The sequence below is a fragment of the Toxorhynchites rutilus genome, chromosome 3 (genome assembly GCF_029784135.1).
Source record: "Toxorhynchites rutilus septentrionalis strain SRP chromosome 3, ASM2978413v1, whole genome shotgun sequence".
Classification (NCBI taxonomy): domain Eukaryota; kingdom Metazoa; phylum Arthropoda; class Insecta; order Diptera; family Culicidae; genus Toxorhynchites; species Toxorhynchites rutilus.
This window is the reverse complement of record NC_073746.1, coordinates 191,478,918-191,496,374: the sequence shown is the minus strand read 5'-3', so window position 1 is coordinate 191,496,374 and position 17,457 is coordinate 191,478,918. Positions and strand designations below refer to the sequence as shown.

The following is a 17,457-nucleotide window of genomic DNA, read 5'->3' as shown; positions in this document are numbered from 1 at the left end:
TTGGGTCAATATGTTTATACCTTGACAGGAATATCGCAGGTATAATTAAATGGCGGAGATCATCTGAAATATTATGCACATAATCCTTCATTGACAGGTCAATAGTAATAGAGGAATTGAACAAAATTGAAGGAATGATCTGGAAACCAGATAAAGCAGATGGTCATAAATTCATTTCCAAAGTCATAAATTCATGATATAGATACATTCGCCTAGATCGAACGCCTGAGTTCAACATTTTTTCTAAGTTTGCTATCACCTTCGGATTAAGTGTTTCACACCGTATTAAAAAACGGAATGATAACTCGAAAAAACGTACGGAAAGAGGAAGTATGCCAGCTAGAATTTCTAGGCTCATTGTATGTGTTGACTGCATACATCCTAGAGCAATACGCAAACAGCGATATTGAATCCTTTCCAGATGCAAAATATGGGTACAGGGAGCGTACCTGAAGCAAAAACTACCATACTCCATAACAGATAAAATGGTTGTTTTATACAACCTAATCAAATCCTCAGGATGAGCTCCCCACCAAGTTCCTGTTATGGATCGAAGAAAATTTATTCTTTTCTGACATTTTTGTTTCAAGTAGCCTATGTGTTTACCCCATGTTCCTTTGGAGTCAAACACAACACCTAAATACTTGAATGACATCGAGTGACGAATAGGTCTATCCAAAAGTTTAAGCTGTATTTGTGCAGGATGATGTTTTCTTGAGAATACAACCATCTCTGTCTTCTCAGTAGAAAATTCAATACCCAATCTACAGGCCCAATCAACCAAATTGTCAAGAGAATCTTGCAAAGGATTATGAAGATCGGTGTTGTCTTTGCCTATTACCGATACAACACAATCATCTGCAAACTGTCTCAAAGTACAATTTCCCGATAAACAAACATCAATATCATTTACATAGAAGTTGTAAAGAATTGGACTAAGACATGAGCCTTGAGGAAGACCCATGTAGCTAATGCGTAAAACTGACGAAGAACCATGAGAAAAACTCATATGTTTTTCACGCATTAGGTTAAACAGAAAACTATTTTATTTCTGGGAAAACCCATTTAGACGAAGTTTTTGAAAAAGAACTTCAATGGAAACAGAATCGAACGCACCTTTGATATCTAGGAACACTGATGCCATTTGTTGCTTACTACACAAGGCAAAGTCAACCTCTGATGAAAGAAGCGCAAGACAATCATTGGTTCCTTTGCCTCTACGAAACCCGAACTGCGATGGCGAGAGAAGATTATTAGATTCAACCCAGCTGTCTAAACGATGGAGAATCATTTTTTCTAGTAATTTGCGAATGCAAGATAGCATTGCTATTGGTCTATAAGAATTATAATCAGACGCAGGTTTACCAGGTTTCAGAATAGCTATAACTTTAATTTGTCGCCACTCATGCGGAACAATATTCTGTTCAAAGAAAGCATTGAACAGTTTCAACAAACGTCTCTTCGCATTATCAGGTAGATTTTTCAACAAATTAAATTTGATCCTATCTGACCCTGGAGCCGTGTTGTTGCAAGAAAGAAGGGCAAGAGAAAATTCAGTCATACTGAACGGAGGCTCAACATCATCAGATGTCTCTAAGAAGGGAGAAGGTGCGGGGGCAGAGTCTGGACATATCTTCTTGGCAAAGTCAAAATCCACCTTTTTGAATATTCAACTTCTTCATTTGAATGAGATGAATTTCTCATTTGTCTGGCAACTCTCCAAAGAGTGCTCAAGGAAGTCTCTCGTGAAAGCCCATTTACAAAATGACGCCAATAGCCTCTCTTTTTAGCTTTAATGAAGCTTTTGAATTTACGCTCCAGATAAATGTAGTTATCATAACGTTCACGGGTGCCCAATTTTCGCCAATCCTTGAACGCATTCGATTTATCTTTATAGAGATTTGTACATTCTTGGTCCCACCATAGATTAGGAGGACGTCTACGAAACGAATTACCAGGAAAGCGCTTCGTCTGAGCATCAATAGCACTGTCAAGAATTAAACCAGTTAGAAAATTATATTCTTCCAGCGGGGGTAACTCATGAACTAATGCCACCGATTCTGAAATAATTGAAGAGAATCTCTTCCAATCAATGTTTCTAGATAAATCATGCTGAATATTTGTTGTTTCAGACGATTTTGAATTATTTGAAATGGAAATAGTGATTGGCAAATGATCACTTCCATGTGGATCTTGGATGACATTCCAATTACAATCTAAAGAAAAAGAGGAAGAACACAGAGACAAATCTAAGCAACTAGCGCGGCCTGAAGATGGAGCGATTCTTGTTACATCACCTGTATTCAAAATTGCCATGTCCTCGCAAAGATCATAAATCAAATTGGCCCTTCGATCATCAAAAGACTCACCCCATCCAATTCCATGAGAGTTGAAATCTCCCAAAATAAGATTAGGTTGCGGTAAAAGTTCAACTATATTCACAAGATTTCTATAATTAAGCATAGTTCTTGGAGGAATATAAATAGAAGCAATGCATAAATCTTTACCCTTGATACGTACCTGACACGCTAGAATTTCAATTCCAGAGACTAAAGGCAGGGGAATCCTGTAAAATGGGAAGCATTTTTTAATACCTATGAGAACTCCTCCATAGCAATCATCGCGGTCTAAACGGATAATATTAAAATTTATTCGTTTATTCGTTTATTGTCTATTCATCAACAGGCTGTGAAGGCCCCAATGATGTTACTTATATCTAAACATGAATGTTACACTACATAAGTTCGTCACATAATAAAACTAACATCGAAACTAAAAACCTATGGTAAATTAAACTAGTTCAGAAAAAAAGAGCTAAACCTCCGGCGAAGAAGCGTTCGGGATAAATGGAAGTCGTACAACATGGTCACTCTGTTGAATAATCTTTGCAAACCACTAAATCCACCAAACATGCTGTAGTTCGTACGTTGTACGGGCAATCTTAGCATCGCATTATTCCGGAGAGCTCGAGGTCGGACGTTGATATTGATGTTCTCCAAGAGAACGGGACAGTCGATGCGTCCTTGCAAAACATCAGCTATGAACAGAGCTCTGGCTGTATCTCTACGGACCGATAAAAGTTCCAGGTTAATCAACTGACAACGACTCTCGTAACTCGGTAATCGGAAGGGGTCCGTCCACGGCAATCTGCGGAGTGCATATCTCACGAACCTTCGTTGAACAGACTCAACTCTTTCGACGCCATTGTTGTAGTGAGGAGTCCAAACTGCAGAACCATACTCTAAAACAGAGCGAGATAGAGAGCAGTAGAGAGATTTGAGGCAGTAGATGTCAGTGAAATTTTTGGCAAGTCTGAAGATGAATCCTAGAGTTCTGGTCGCTTTATTGACAATGAACGAGATGTGCGGTTTGAACGAGAGTTGCGTGTCCAATATTACCCCTAGGTCTTTGACTTCACTAACGCGCTCGATTTCTGAGTCACGCAAGACATACGTATACAATATGTTCTTTCTCGTGCGCGAGAACGAGATGACGGAGCATTTAGCGGGGTTTACATCCATGCGGTTGAGCATACACCAATCGGCGAAAGCATCCAACTGTCTCTGAAGGAAGTGACAACCTTCAATTGAGCAGACCCGAAGGTAAATTTTCAGATCATCTGCGTATGACAGTCGTGGTCCTTCAATCACCAAATTTACGTCGTTAAAATAGATCAAAAAAATCAGCGGACCCAGATGACTACCTTGTGGTATGCCAGAAGTAGCAGCAAATAGAGAGGATTGACAGTCGCCAATAACGACGGCTAGTCGGCGGCCAGTGAGGTATGATTGGAACCATTGCAGAAGGTTGCCGTTAATCCCAAGCCTGTCGAGTTTGGCAACAGCTATACGGTGGTTCAATTTATCAAAGGTCGCAGTCAAATCTGTATAAATGGCGTCCGTTTGAGCGTATTGTAACATAGAATTGGTAATGTAGGAGGTGAGACACAGTAAATTTGTGGTGGTGGAGCGACCCGTCGTGAATCCGTGCTGGTCAGTGCTAATGTACGGCTTGCTGAGAGCGTTGAGCGGTTCGATAATAACGAGTTCAAACAATTTAGCCAAATCGCAAAGCGAAGTAATGCCACGATAATTATTGACGTCCCGTCTATTTCCTTTCTTATGGACTGGGAACATATGCGATAGTTTCCAACAGGTCGGAAAAACGCCAGTAGACACGGAAAGCTGGAATATTTGGAGCAGCGGGGTCAACAAGTCATTCATGTGCGTTTTGAGAAAAGCTGATGGGATTCCGTCAGGTCCCGGATTGAACGACGCTTTGAGTTTCGAGAACGACCTAGAAATCATCTCCAAACTGATGTCAACTCTACTCAGGGTTTGGTTGGAGAGAGGGACGTAGCCAGCAGCATGCCTGATATGTTCGTCGCTCAAACTCTCATCGGTGAAAACGCTGGCAAATTTATCTGAGAAAAGGTTGCAGATATCCCGTTGCGTAGAGGCCACGATTCCATTGAATGCCATAGACGATGGCAAACCGGCTGAATGGCGCTGCTCGTTGACAAATTTCCAAAACTGTTTGGGATGTGATATGAGTTTTCTCTGTACACGACGCTGATAATGTAGGAAAGATTGCTTCGCAACACGTTTATATTCGTGGTTGATTCGCGCATATTGATATTGAAGAATTTGTGTGCGGTGTGTGGTGAAATTTCTCAAGGCGGCCCTCTTCATTGATTTCAGTCGTCGAAGCACACAGGTCTGCCATGGTTTGCGGGATGCATGGTGGCATTTCTTTTTCGGCACATATCTATCGATAACATATGCCAGAACGTTGGAGAATGTTAAAGCTGCAGATTCGACGTTAACGGTGTCTAGTATATCGTCCCAGTTGAAGCTAGAGAGTAACTGACTGATACCACAATGGTCGGCATTCCGAAAGTCATAAGAAATTGCTACAGGTGAGATATCGAAATCCTGTGACAACTTAGTACCAACGGTAACCAGCAGAGGTGGATGATGAGGAGTGTGCTTAACAAGAGGAGCAGGAGCTCTGCATAGGAATGGGGTTGTGTCCTGCGCACTCACAAAGCAGAGATCCAGACTACGGTCATTCTGATTGGTAACGTAATTGATTTGCGAGAGAGTGGCTAAGCTGTAATTGTCAAGCAAGAAAGAAGCATTGGGAGGGATGGTCGAATGAGCCAAATCCGGATAAAGGAAGCCGTTGCAGGATTTCTTCCACGAAATTCTTGGAAGATTAAAGTCGCCCATTAAGATGACTTCATCTGTTGCTTTAGCGGTTTCCAAGACAGAGAAAACCGACTGACAATGTGTCTCAAAGAGCTCGCGTTCTCGTATTCGGTCGGGAGGAATGTACAACGCACATAGAAATAAAGTACGGTCGCCAAGTGTGATCGCCGTCCACACCTGCTCCAAGCAAATCCATTTTTGATTATCTACAACTCTCGCTTCGAGTCTGGAGTTCACGGCCACCAGAACGCCTCCGCCTCTAGCCTTACGGCTATTATCAGCATTCCTATCACATCGAAAAACTTAATAATCTTTAGCGAATATCTGATGCGAGAGCGTACGTGAGTCTAGCCAAGTCTCTGTGAGAACAACGATATCGTAGCATTGATCCGATACAGCTAGCCGAATATCATCGACATTTCTGTTGATGCCGCCGACATTCTGGTAATATACGACGATTTTCTGATGGCAATTGAACGAGAGAACGTTGGATTGCGAGGTAATAGACGCAGATGGTGAGATCACGGTGATGGAACTGGAATTCAAGGCGGTATCAGGCGACGAAAACACTGAAGTGTGACGGTACTTGCCTGCTGCAGCAGACTGGAAAACCCCCGGTCTACCTCTGCCATCAGGTCCGAGACGACTATGGTGAACATTAACTGGAATAGACACGACTGAGGCAGAGGAGACGGGGGCTTCCAAGATGCTGTACAAAATGCGTCCCGGATCGGATGTTTGCTGAGGTGATAAATTCGTCATCAAAGCCCGAGCCGTCGTAAAAGTTGGAGTGGCAGAGATACAGCTAGAACTTAAAGCGATATCAGGCGACGGAGAGACTGAAATGTCACAATACTTGCCTTCTAAAGCAAGTTGGAAGGCCCCCGGGCTGCAACTGCCGACAGGACCGAGACGGCTATGATGTACGCAGGCTGGAAATTGCACGACTGAGGCAGAGGAGCCGGGGGCTTCCAAAGTGCTTTCCACGATGCGTCTCGGTTCAGATGTACGTCGTTGCGTGTGTCCCAGTTTCTCTTGTCCGTTTATTGGCCCCCAAGCGGGTTTCTTTCTCCTGTAACCCTGATGACATTCCGCTGGTTTTTTGAATTCTGTTCAAACTCGCGGAAGTAGACATTCTCCGGCCATGTTCCCCTTGATAAAGCCACATCCTTGAGCGTGTTATTCATTCCAACTTTGAATGTAACAAAACTCAAAGTTGATGGATCTTTATCCTTAGGAACCAATCTCACGACTTTTGGTTCCACGTCGACGGTTAGCTCCATGCAGTTCTTTACCAAGGTAGAGATATCAATATCGGATGTGCTGGGATCAAAAGCAGACAAGTATAGCCAGAACAACTCCTCCGGGGGTGAAACTGTTTTTACTGTTCCGGATGCTGCTTTAGTACCACGTCTAACAAGCGGTTTTTCCTCGTCTTGGCGATCTTCGCGTACACGTTTCGGAGTGTTTCGAATAGGATTTGAGCATATACGATCGAGACCAGACCACGGTGTGCCCGTCAATGGGGTGATCGGCTTGACATCAACCTTGGATGCAAGATTACGGACAGTATCTTTCAACTCGGCAATATCGTCTTTGAGAGATTTGATAGAAGCCGCATCTGGCAAATTATCTTCAGTGCAACGCGACGAGATATTCCGAAAATGATCGTTAGTGAACAGTTTAGCGCAACCATCACACATCCAAAAAACATTTTTATCGTGTGCCTTCTGAATGTCGCGGAAAGAATGATCCATTTTAACACAAATCATGTGAAACGAATATCCACAATATCCACGGCAGATTATTTTGTCAGGATCAGCGATCACTTTGTTGCATTTTTTGCATGCCATTATGGTTGAGTTCCGTTTATTTGGGAAGTAAGGTCTGCTTGTCTGTGACGGGAACAGGAGAAATTCGCCTAACAGTATGCTACCAGGAATGCTTAAGCGAGATTTCGCGGTTCGTTTTGTGGATATTGGTAATGCTTATCTTCGATTGCGTCACTAGTCTCCAACAATCAAAACAGGAATTTCACAATTATCACTGAATGCAAGCACAGTACTTCACAAACGGAGCGAAACCTTTGAGCGAAAGTTTACCTTTGGGACGGAAGAATACCACCCAACGGTTTTTCGATGATGCCGGGGCGTTCTGGTATTGTCTAATACGTGGAAGTTGAGCAGAGTTAGGCAGAGAATGTGTCGAAGAGCGGAGAACAGAGTCACTATTTGGTACAGACGAAGAGTTTGACTGCGATTGTTTTTGTTTTTTTCCTAGAGAAACCGTTAAACCATCTGGAGGAGGGTCTGAGACCCTCATTTCAACATCGGAGGGTTCATTACCCTCCATTTAAAAAAAAAAGTCGTAAAAATGAGAGAGAAGATTTTTTAGAACACGCAAATATTAAATGATAAAATTAAAAAAGAAAATAAATAAATAAATAAAATAAAATGAAATATGTGTATGTATATGTATATGTATACGAATGCGTGAAAGAAAAATAAAACGAAAACTTATCTTAAATGTATCTAGATGAATGTCAGAGAACTTCTAAAATACTTGAAGCGGGTCCAATGGAAGCTTCACACTCCAAAAAACACTTGAAAAATAATTCCGGCTTCTTTCGAAATTCCGTCAAAAAAAGTTTTGAATATTGAATATCTTCAGAAATTCTGCTCCGAGGGTCAAAACAGCGGGAAGTACACAACTTCTTCCGGAAATAGTCTTTCAAACACTGAAATGGCTTACAAAAAACAAGTCACAAAGAAAATCTGCAATATTCGTTATGATGAAAATTATACGTCACCTTTATTCCACGGCTTGCTGATGTATGACCTTCGTCTTTGATGATGAGTAATTCAATAAATAACCATCGCACCACAAATCGAAAGGCAGTTTTGGAAACTCCAATAAATTCTGCACAAGGATAATTTGTTACTTTTTTTTATCCCATTTATTTATTTATTAGGCTCATTAGCATTTTAGCTGTAACAGAGCCGGGTTTTAATCGTTTACATGTAGGGTAACACGGGGTGATTTGGACCACCCCTTTATCTCAAAAATGACGGCTCAACTTGGATTTTTTATAATGTCATTTCCTTCTATTGTTGAACCGTATGTACCTAAAGTAAAAAAAACTTTGGTAAAACTTCACAAATAGAGGGAAACGATAGCATGAACACAGCAAGGACTTTGATCGTCAAAAAATGTGAGCTTTCCGATCGTGGTTTTAAGGTTTTTCCCGCTAATTAAACAAACTTTTCGTGTATTGTGCAGTAAAGTTCTGTTCGCCTACAGAGCAGGAACAATTTGATGTAGCGAAACTGAAAGTTTGATAACAATAAATGAAATTAATTGCATTTTAATTTTTGCATGTTGTGTGGGGTGACATGGACACGTTTCTTTGGGGTGAATTGGTCCTACAGGTTTGATACTTTTCTTTGGTCTAATCGATTCCAGATGCCGCTGAATTACAAAAAGAGGATGGACAGACAACGTTGGAAGAAGGAGGAGCTTGAATGAGCAACGCAAGCCATCTAGAATGGATTTTCTTTGACCAAGCATCAAAAGTGTTTGAAAATGCTCGACCCACATTGAAAAGATTATTTCAGAATTCGAGATGGTGTCATTCCAACTTTTCTGGTCTGGAATCTGGCCAAGACACCTGGTATCGATCCCAAAACATTGTTACTGATTGTAACATTATCCCAAAACACTTTACATAAACATAAGTATGTTTTTTTCGATGAAACACACACTGGACCAAATCACCCCGCATCAAATTTTAATGTCCAAAAATCTTCTCTTTTATTTTATGATATATTTAGTAGATTGATGCTTTATATAATGATTAAACATTATTTATTGAGAGAAAACAAGTATACAATGTGACATTTTTTATTTAGACCGTATTGGTTTGGAAATATTAGGCGATTTGCTTAGGTGGTCCAAATTCCCCCTTTTCCCCTACATATGTTTATGTTTCTATAAATTGTAAATTACACAGTAGTTAGTAGCTAGGTAGTGCGGACTGAATCAAAACGGCTGTCATAAAAGATCCAATTGAAATGTCAAAAGAGATCCAACGATCAGGAGTGTTATTTTTCTTATGATAATCAACACTATAAAAGAGGTATTGTTGTCAAGGGCAAAAATAAGTAAAATTATAAAATGAACGAACTACATTTTTCCGTCAATTGTTTAATTAACCATTGCATCTCTAAAAGACCATCTCAGCCTTTCACTGAGCAACGCATTTTTAATGTCCCCTCTCTTTGTCATAACGTTTTTCCGAACGTAATAAAAACAAACAAAGTCAGAGTCACGTAAATGTTTACTCCTGCGATTTGGAAATATTCGATAAAAAGTGGAAGGAAGAGCTGCCAGATGATTTTTAAAAAAAGTCTGTAAAAACATGTGAATGTCTGTTAAAAATGTGGAAAAGTCTGTAAAAGTGTGCAGATCTATAGAAATGTCTTTTAACGTTAATTTTCACTTATTCATTAATACTTTGTACATCACGATGCACGTAAGATTGTATTCTGTATATATATATACAGCCATTCCATGCCAAACTAATATAGTGGTTCTCAGCTCTTCGTCAAAAGTGGTAATTTTGTTCTTTATCGCAAAACATTAAACTCGTATTTTTTTAATTTGTCATTAGGGTGCCCATTTCCATTTTAGGGTGATCCCAAAAATCATTTTTTCCACTTTTTCCCAAAATGACTTTTTTCAAAAATTTATAACTTTCGAACCACTCAACCGATTTAGATGATCGACATATCAAATTTAAGCCAATGAGCTTTAATTGAGAAATATTTAACTTGCATATAATATGGATCCTATTTTTAATATGGATTGAAAGCTGAGAACTTTTGCATAAAATATCTCGATATCAGAGATGCTATTTTTTTCGTTTTTGAAATATGATTTTGCAAAACTAATCATCGATGGTTCGAAAAACAATTTTTCCCCATTTTTCCCACTACAAAAAGTCATAACTTTCGAACTATTGGACCGATTCATATCATCGACATATCAAATTGAAGCTTACGAGATATATTTTTTAAAAAAATATTACTTCTGCGAAAAAATTGAATTTTGTTTTTGTAATTATGGATTGAGTTAGTTTTTCATAGTTTTCTCGATTAAAGATAGGAGCGCTATATTTTTTTATATTTTTTTATGGAAAGCTGAGGAGTATTTACTTAACATATCTCGATATCAGAGATGCTATAATTATTGTTTTTAAGTTAGAATTTTGTAAATTTAACATGTTTTAAGTCTTCGATCAATATTCATATGTGACTAAACTAGACCTATGCTACTAGAATCCAATCTTCCCGCAAGTGTGAGTTTTGCTTATTGGCTTCAATTTAATATATCGATCATCTAAATCGGTTCAGTAGTTCAAATGTTATGATTTTTTGCAGAAAGTTATTTTTGGACAAATGGGGAAAAATGATTTTTTTTTTAAATCATATCTAAAAAACGAAAAAATAGCAACCCTGATATCGAGATATGTTGTGTAAAAAATCCTCAGCTTTCAAGAAAAAATATAAAAATATATAGCGCCCTCTAGTCCAAAGTCATAAAAAAAATAAAAAACGACTACAATCAATAATTACTAAAATATAATTATGTTTTTCGCAAGTTAAATATTTTTTTATAAAAGGCTAGGTCAATTTTATATGTCGATCATCTAAATCGATTCAGTGATTCAAATGTTATTAATTTTCATTTGTCATTTTTGGGAAAAAGTGGAAAAAAATTATTTTTCGGACCACTTAATAACTTATGTGCTGTAAGTGTGTTTAAATGTTTCAACGATCTACACATACATACATACACATACATACACAAACATACGCGTTGTTAATTTTTATAAAACACAGTATTTCTCCGTTGATATATTGGACATCCACCAAGGCTTGCGGTCTTGTCGTTTTTATTTTTAAAAAAATGCAGTGTATATTTTCCATCCGCCATGCAAGGCTATACAAGTTTTAGACCACCACACGGCCATGAACCATGTCTGTCGTAACAATATCGAACAGTAACCCATATTTCGTCATAAGCAGACACGAAAGCAAATGTAAGTTGTTGAAAATAGAATGAAAATTTTTATTCGATGTTGTTTAAATACATAGGTTGCATAGTCCTGACCCTAACTTCACTATTTTTCAATAAATCTCCTTGCATTTCAGCAAAACAATCTTGTCTAGAACAGAAAATAATTATCAGAGACAATTTTCGTTCAAGATTTTTCCTTACCTGCAGAGAATGCAACTGTTCATTAATTGTGAATAACCGTATCCTCTTTTTCGTCTGCAATGATGTCAAGGCAAAAGTACTTATGTGTATGAGTTCCAAACATCATACACACCAGATGGGCCAACAAGAAGGACTGCCGGGCCGCAGGTTGAGTATCGCTGGTCTAACGTCATGTGTATTGATATATACTAAATATAATAACTTTTCTGTATTAAAACTATGGAAAAATGTCATATGGTGAGTCAAATATTTTTGATGTGATGAATAGATGTGATGAATGTTTTACAGATATGTCTGTAAATTTACAAACATATTTGTAAATCTGGCATCTCTGGTGGTCTGAGAATTTATTGCAAGAAATCGCTTGAAAACATGCAAGAATTTGCTTGAGAATGAAGTGGATTGAGTCCGCACCACTTAGGTTAGTAGTAGCCATTTAGGCGTTAAGTTTTCTGTTCCATTACATTATGGTAAATTACACAGTAGTAGCCATTTAGACGTAAGGGTATTCTTTCTGTTCTTCCATTGTTCAGCAGACCGGACAGCGGAGACAGTTGATATTGATCATTGTTGGGTTATTTATAGAACAGCAGCCCGATGCAAAAAAAAAAGTTTTTCATCAAAGTAACAAATTGGGGGTCTTCGTAGCTACTTGGTTACGCGTTCGCTTACTGAGCGATCAATCGTGAGTTCAAACTCAGAGCCCTCAATTGACCATCTTTGTGTTGTTATAGAATAACTGTTATAGAATAATTCATCCATACAACTGCTCTGCTCTGCAAGAAACATCGCCATTTGAGTTCCAGTTGTGTGACCATCAGGCTCGAATCATATACCTCAGGAATCGGTTGACAAACACATGATTTCACGTTGAGTTGATAATTCGGATCTTGGTGCGTTGACTGATCTGGTTCGATCTCCGTAACTCATATTGTACCGATAAGAGTTAATTATTTTTCCTGGAACTCCTTGAGGGCGCTCCAGAAGATTTTGCATTTCAGACGATTAATACCTTCTTCATTATCAATGAAAATCAGGTGATGGCTTGACCATTCATTGGAAAGGAGGATCCTTCGGCTGAAGGAGGCCTCAAAAATGATATTTCAGAAACTCAAGAAATTAGTCTTGAAAAAGACCGTTTGGATTTAAACACAAATCAAAACACTTGGAATAAAAAACATAGGAATACTTCTTGACACTGGGTTTATTCGCTATGCAAAAAATTGGAATTAGCATAAATTTTGAAATTTCCGAAATCAACTTTGATGTTCAAGATTTTCAGTTGAATGATTATTCGTTCTGTTAATTATTTTGTGGTCGTCAGAAGGAATATCCTTCAATGCATTAAGATTGTCGATTCATCGCGAAATTCAGTGCACTGGCGGCATTGAAAAATGTGCCTTTAGACGACCGCGAAATCAGACCGAATAAATGTCGGACTGAAAGTCATGAACTTCAATTTAATGACACAATCACTGTTTGAGATTCGGGTAGCGTCATTTGCTACCGAATATTAATGTACATACGATGAATGTACAATTCCTGGAAGAAACGCGAATGTTGGAAATTATTGAAATAAAAAATTGGATGGGAGGAAGTGCGCCGAGTTTGCTAGTATCAATCAAACACTGTATATGTATTTGTTTATGTTTTAGGAGGTTTTGAATGAACGGGTGTATGATTTTCACCATAGCCCATACGATTTAATGCGATTGATAGAGTGGATGGACGAGAAAAGCTTAGATTCAATAACGGCGGATTTGATGAAACCCCATCCCAATACTTATACGTATTCGAAGCGTTTAACTGAACGTCTTGTAAATGATTACTATCCGGAGCTTCCTTTATGCATCGTCAGACCAAGCATTGGTAAGTTCCACATGTGATTTGTGTTCAATCAATCATGCAGATACTTTCAAGTATTGTGTTAGTTAAGGGGGATATTCCCAAAATCGTACTTTATTGTTACGTAATTTGTGGAATCGTGGACTCATCGTGGACAGTTTAAAGACTTTAAATTCTATCTATTCATTCTAGTTTGTCCAGCAAATAAGGAACCAGTGGAAGGATGGGTGGACAGCCTGAACGGCCCCGTTGGCATAATGGTAGCAGGAGGTAAAGGAGTTATTCGTTCAATGCTTTGCAATGGCGAATATAATGCCGAAGTTATCCCTGTGGATATTGCTATAAACGGACTGATTACTATCGCTTTCACCCTAGGACAAATGAAAGAATTGTAAGTGATTACTGATTCTGAATAACAAATTTATAATCTAAATATTCATTTCAGGCCGAAAGATATTCCAGTGTATAACGTAACTTGCAGAGAAACGAAAAGAACGACGTGGAAGGAAGTGCTGGAAATTGGTAAAGCAACAGCTTATGAATATCCTTTCGAAGCCGGGGTTTGGTATCCAGATGGAGATATAACAATGAACAGAATATATCACACAATGTGCGTTGTATTATTTCATTGGATTCCTGCCTATTTTATAGATTTCCTCATGTTTTGCTTCGGACAGAAAAGATTGTGAGAATACCATAGTAGATTAAATTGTATATGTCACTATGTTTTTTTTATTGCAGCATGTGTCGTGTCCAGACGATGGTAACTCAAGGATTGGAGCTGTTGCAATTCTTTACTACACGGCAATGGGATTTCAAATCACAACAATATCAAGCTATTGCGAACAATCTCACTCCGAAAGACAACGAGTTATTCGATATGGACGTTGATAAGATAGATACTAGGGATTATGTCAAACGAATTATCCTCGGTGGTCGCCAATATTGTTTGAAAGAGCCGCTGTCCAGCTTGCCAAAAGCTTGTATGCAGCTCAAAGCTCTCTATGTGTTAGATAAAGTTGCAAAAGCATTTATAATTGGTCTGCTGCTTTGGGCTTGTTGCTCTCTAATAGGGATGGATGAAACATTTCGGCGGATGGTATGGAATTAAATCTAGAATAAATAGTGATTGAAATTAAGAAAGCTGTTATGAACTCTCAAGCAGATGCAATTTATAATGAAGTATTTTTATTTGCGCAGTGGTGTTGGAAAAGTTGTGATCTTTTTTTGAGATTTATTTTTATTGTATAGAATAAATGAATGAATGAATAAAGAAAAATTGATAGTTAGATGTATTTTTTTTAAATAAGAGATCCATATTCTAGTTCTAAAGGGTCTGGCCGGGTATGGAAAAAGGGACCCCAAACCAAATCACCCGCTCTACGGAAAATAGAGTTCATATGTAAAAAAATGTTTTCCGTGATTTTTTTTGATAATAAACATTTCATTTAAATTGATTTGGAACTACTTTTTTTGCAAAAACTGCAATTTTTTTGTGTGAGCTATATTGGGTCACTTCAGTAAAAATAGGTATATAATTAACATCCCTAAATTTAGTGTTAAATATGTTCGTATGTGATTTTTGATATTTTTTATTTTCTTTTTCAGAAAATTTCGAGAACTTCGCGGCGCCAAAATATCCAATATTTAGAAAAAATAATCATTTTCTAATATTTTGTTATTATCCTAAAATCTATAATTGTATTGTATTCATGTGTTCGTTAAAAGTACCTCCAAATATTATCACCAGCGCTATTGAAAATGTTGTATAAGGTATCAAATAAGAAAAATTAATAATTTTTTTGAATCCCTATATCCCTATATCCCTATAGTCAAAAACGTTTTTTTTTTCTTTTTTCACCCCATACTCAATAGGAATGTAAATGAAAATTCGAGAAAATACTTAATGTAGATGAGGTGTACCACGACGAATTATAAAAATTTAATATAGAAAATGAAATTTTTAAAATTAAAGTAATTTATTGGTATTTTTTTTTTTTTAATTTCAGATTTTTTAAAATTTTAGATCCATTAAAACATAATTTTCATTTAAATGTACCTGTTTTTGATCGTGTTTTTCCAGAACTTTGGAGCGTTTTGCGGTACAATTTTTAATAATTTGAAATTTTGGAATTATTTAATTATGTTTTGAGACACAATACTTATTTGTTCGTACTTGTTTCTTTATATTAATGATTGTTTCACAATGTATCGAGTATTGAACGTACTATTTAAAGGCAATTCTTGAATACAGTCATAAAAAATTGATTTTTCGTTGGAAAAAGTATATTGATTCAGGAGGGACATATTTTGAGGCGATAATATGAATTTAGACGATAAATAAAGTATTTGCTATAAAAACACGAATTCCCGATATAAATTTGAAAGAATGTATCACATATTTAGTGAACATAGAGTTGTGAAATCAAAACACGAAACATAGAATATTCCCAATTGTGACAGTAGAGCGGTGAAAATTTTGTGACAATAAACATATAAAATACCAAATGTCATATAACACCTAAACACGGACGAATTTAACAAAACTTGTAAAAAAATAATACTTAATTATTTTCCACAATCTGACCAAAAACGTCACTGATAGGGGATATCCACTTGAAATCAGGCCCTGACTACATGAGCATCTGCCAACAAAGCTTCCGCATCTTTGCCAGAAGACTGAGGAGATGTAACAGCAGCTTGTAGTAAATCAATTGTTTTAAAATGTTTTCCTAATTTTTACAGTCTGCATTTTTTAATTTTTATGAAATCGATGATTAATAAAATCGTAAATTTAAAATCATAAGACTAGACCTGTTCTATTATAGAATTATCCAATTTCGTATAACAAAAGTTCGAAATGTCCAATAAAATTTGATGGTTATTTTATCATAGTAAGAACTATGAGTATAGGGTGTCTCCGTAGCCACATTGGTTGCGCGTTCGCTTAGTAAGCGATCGATCGTGAGTTCAAAACTCAGGGCCCTTATTTGACCATCTTTGTGTTGTTACAGAATAACTACGTCCACGCAACAATCATCAGCGATGGAGATCGATCCACGGTCGAAATTAGATCGATTCATCCATACAACTGCTCTGCTCTGCAAGAAACATCGGGCTGCTGTTCTATAAATAACTCAACAATGATCAATCAACTGTCTCCGCTGTCCGGTCTAACTGGATAATAGAAGAACAAACGCCTAAATGGCTACTGTGTAAAAATGTGTACCATATGCAATGGTATAGAAGGGGATACTCTAACGCCGAAAAATGGCAACTGTGTAATGTGCTAATTATAGATATGATAAAGATGTGACATGTACACGATTAAAATTCGGCTTTGTTACAGCTAAAATGCTAATGAGCCTAAAATAAAACAAAAGGGATAAAAAAAACTATGAGTATACTATTATACACAAAAATGCTAGAAAATTGCAAGAAAAACGAAAATAAAAAAATATTTAAAATTTATTAGATATTTTTGTACCGTGCAGTTCTCGAAATATACTGAAAGAATATCACCAATATCAACAAATATAATAAATACACAAACAAATAAATATACATATTTAAATATAAACTAAACCTGTAATTCAAAAAAAAAATCAAAATTTAGAAATATATTTTTTTGTACCGAGCAAAACTGTTTCAATTACCAACAAAAATGTACATATCTAGAAAAAGTGCAGACTCAAATTTAAATATGAATTAGGGTAGTAGTTAATCTCTAAATCCCAAAAAAAAAGTTTAAATATTTGAAGATTTTTTTAATACTTTAATTTCTGGTGATTTTTTTTATAATATTTCTCGATACACCGTTATAAGATGACATAAGACATAAGTATTGTTTTAAAATTTTCATCTCGAAGCTATCGAGAATGGCGTGCAAAAATTGAAAAATACGTTTTTTTACCATAGATCCTTTGTTGATTCTCATAGGGGTTCAAAAACATAGTCAAAATTTCCTATTTAGTACCCTATACATTATTTTCCATAGAGCGGGTAATTTGGTTTGGAGGCATTCTTTACTTCCATAACCGGCCAGGCCCTTTAGGATATAGTGGTTCTCAGGTTTTCGTGAAATTTGTAGTTTTGTTCCTTATCGCACAATATTAGACCTGTA

At 37.1% G+C, this 17,457-nt stretch overlaps 1 protein-coding gene across 7 annotated transcripts in view; it reads left to right on the top strand.

Annotated features, from left to right (window-relative positions):
* LOC129779754 (putative fatty acyl-CoA reductase CG5065) overlaps positions 1–16,873 on the top strand; it is an 81,294-nt gene extending 64,421 nt beyond the window's left edge. For all 7 annotated transcript variants that reach the window (XM_055787420.1, XM_055787421.1, XM_055787423.1 and 4 more), the window contains 4 exons: positions 13,145–13,358; positions 13,527–13,725; positions 13,780–14,019; positions 14,076–16,873. In XM_055787420.1, coding sequence (XP_055643395.1) covers positions 13,145–13,358; positions 13,527–13,725; positions 13,780–14,019; positions 14,076–14,445 — 1,023 coding nt within the window. In that variant the 3' untranslated portion in view covers positions 14,446–16,873. The remainder of the gene's footprint in view (positions 1–13,144; positions 13,359–13,526; positions 13,726–13,779; positions 14,020–14,075) is intronic.
* Positions 16,874–17,457: the final 584 nt, after the last annotated feature.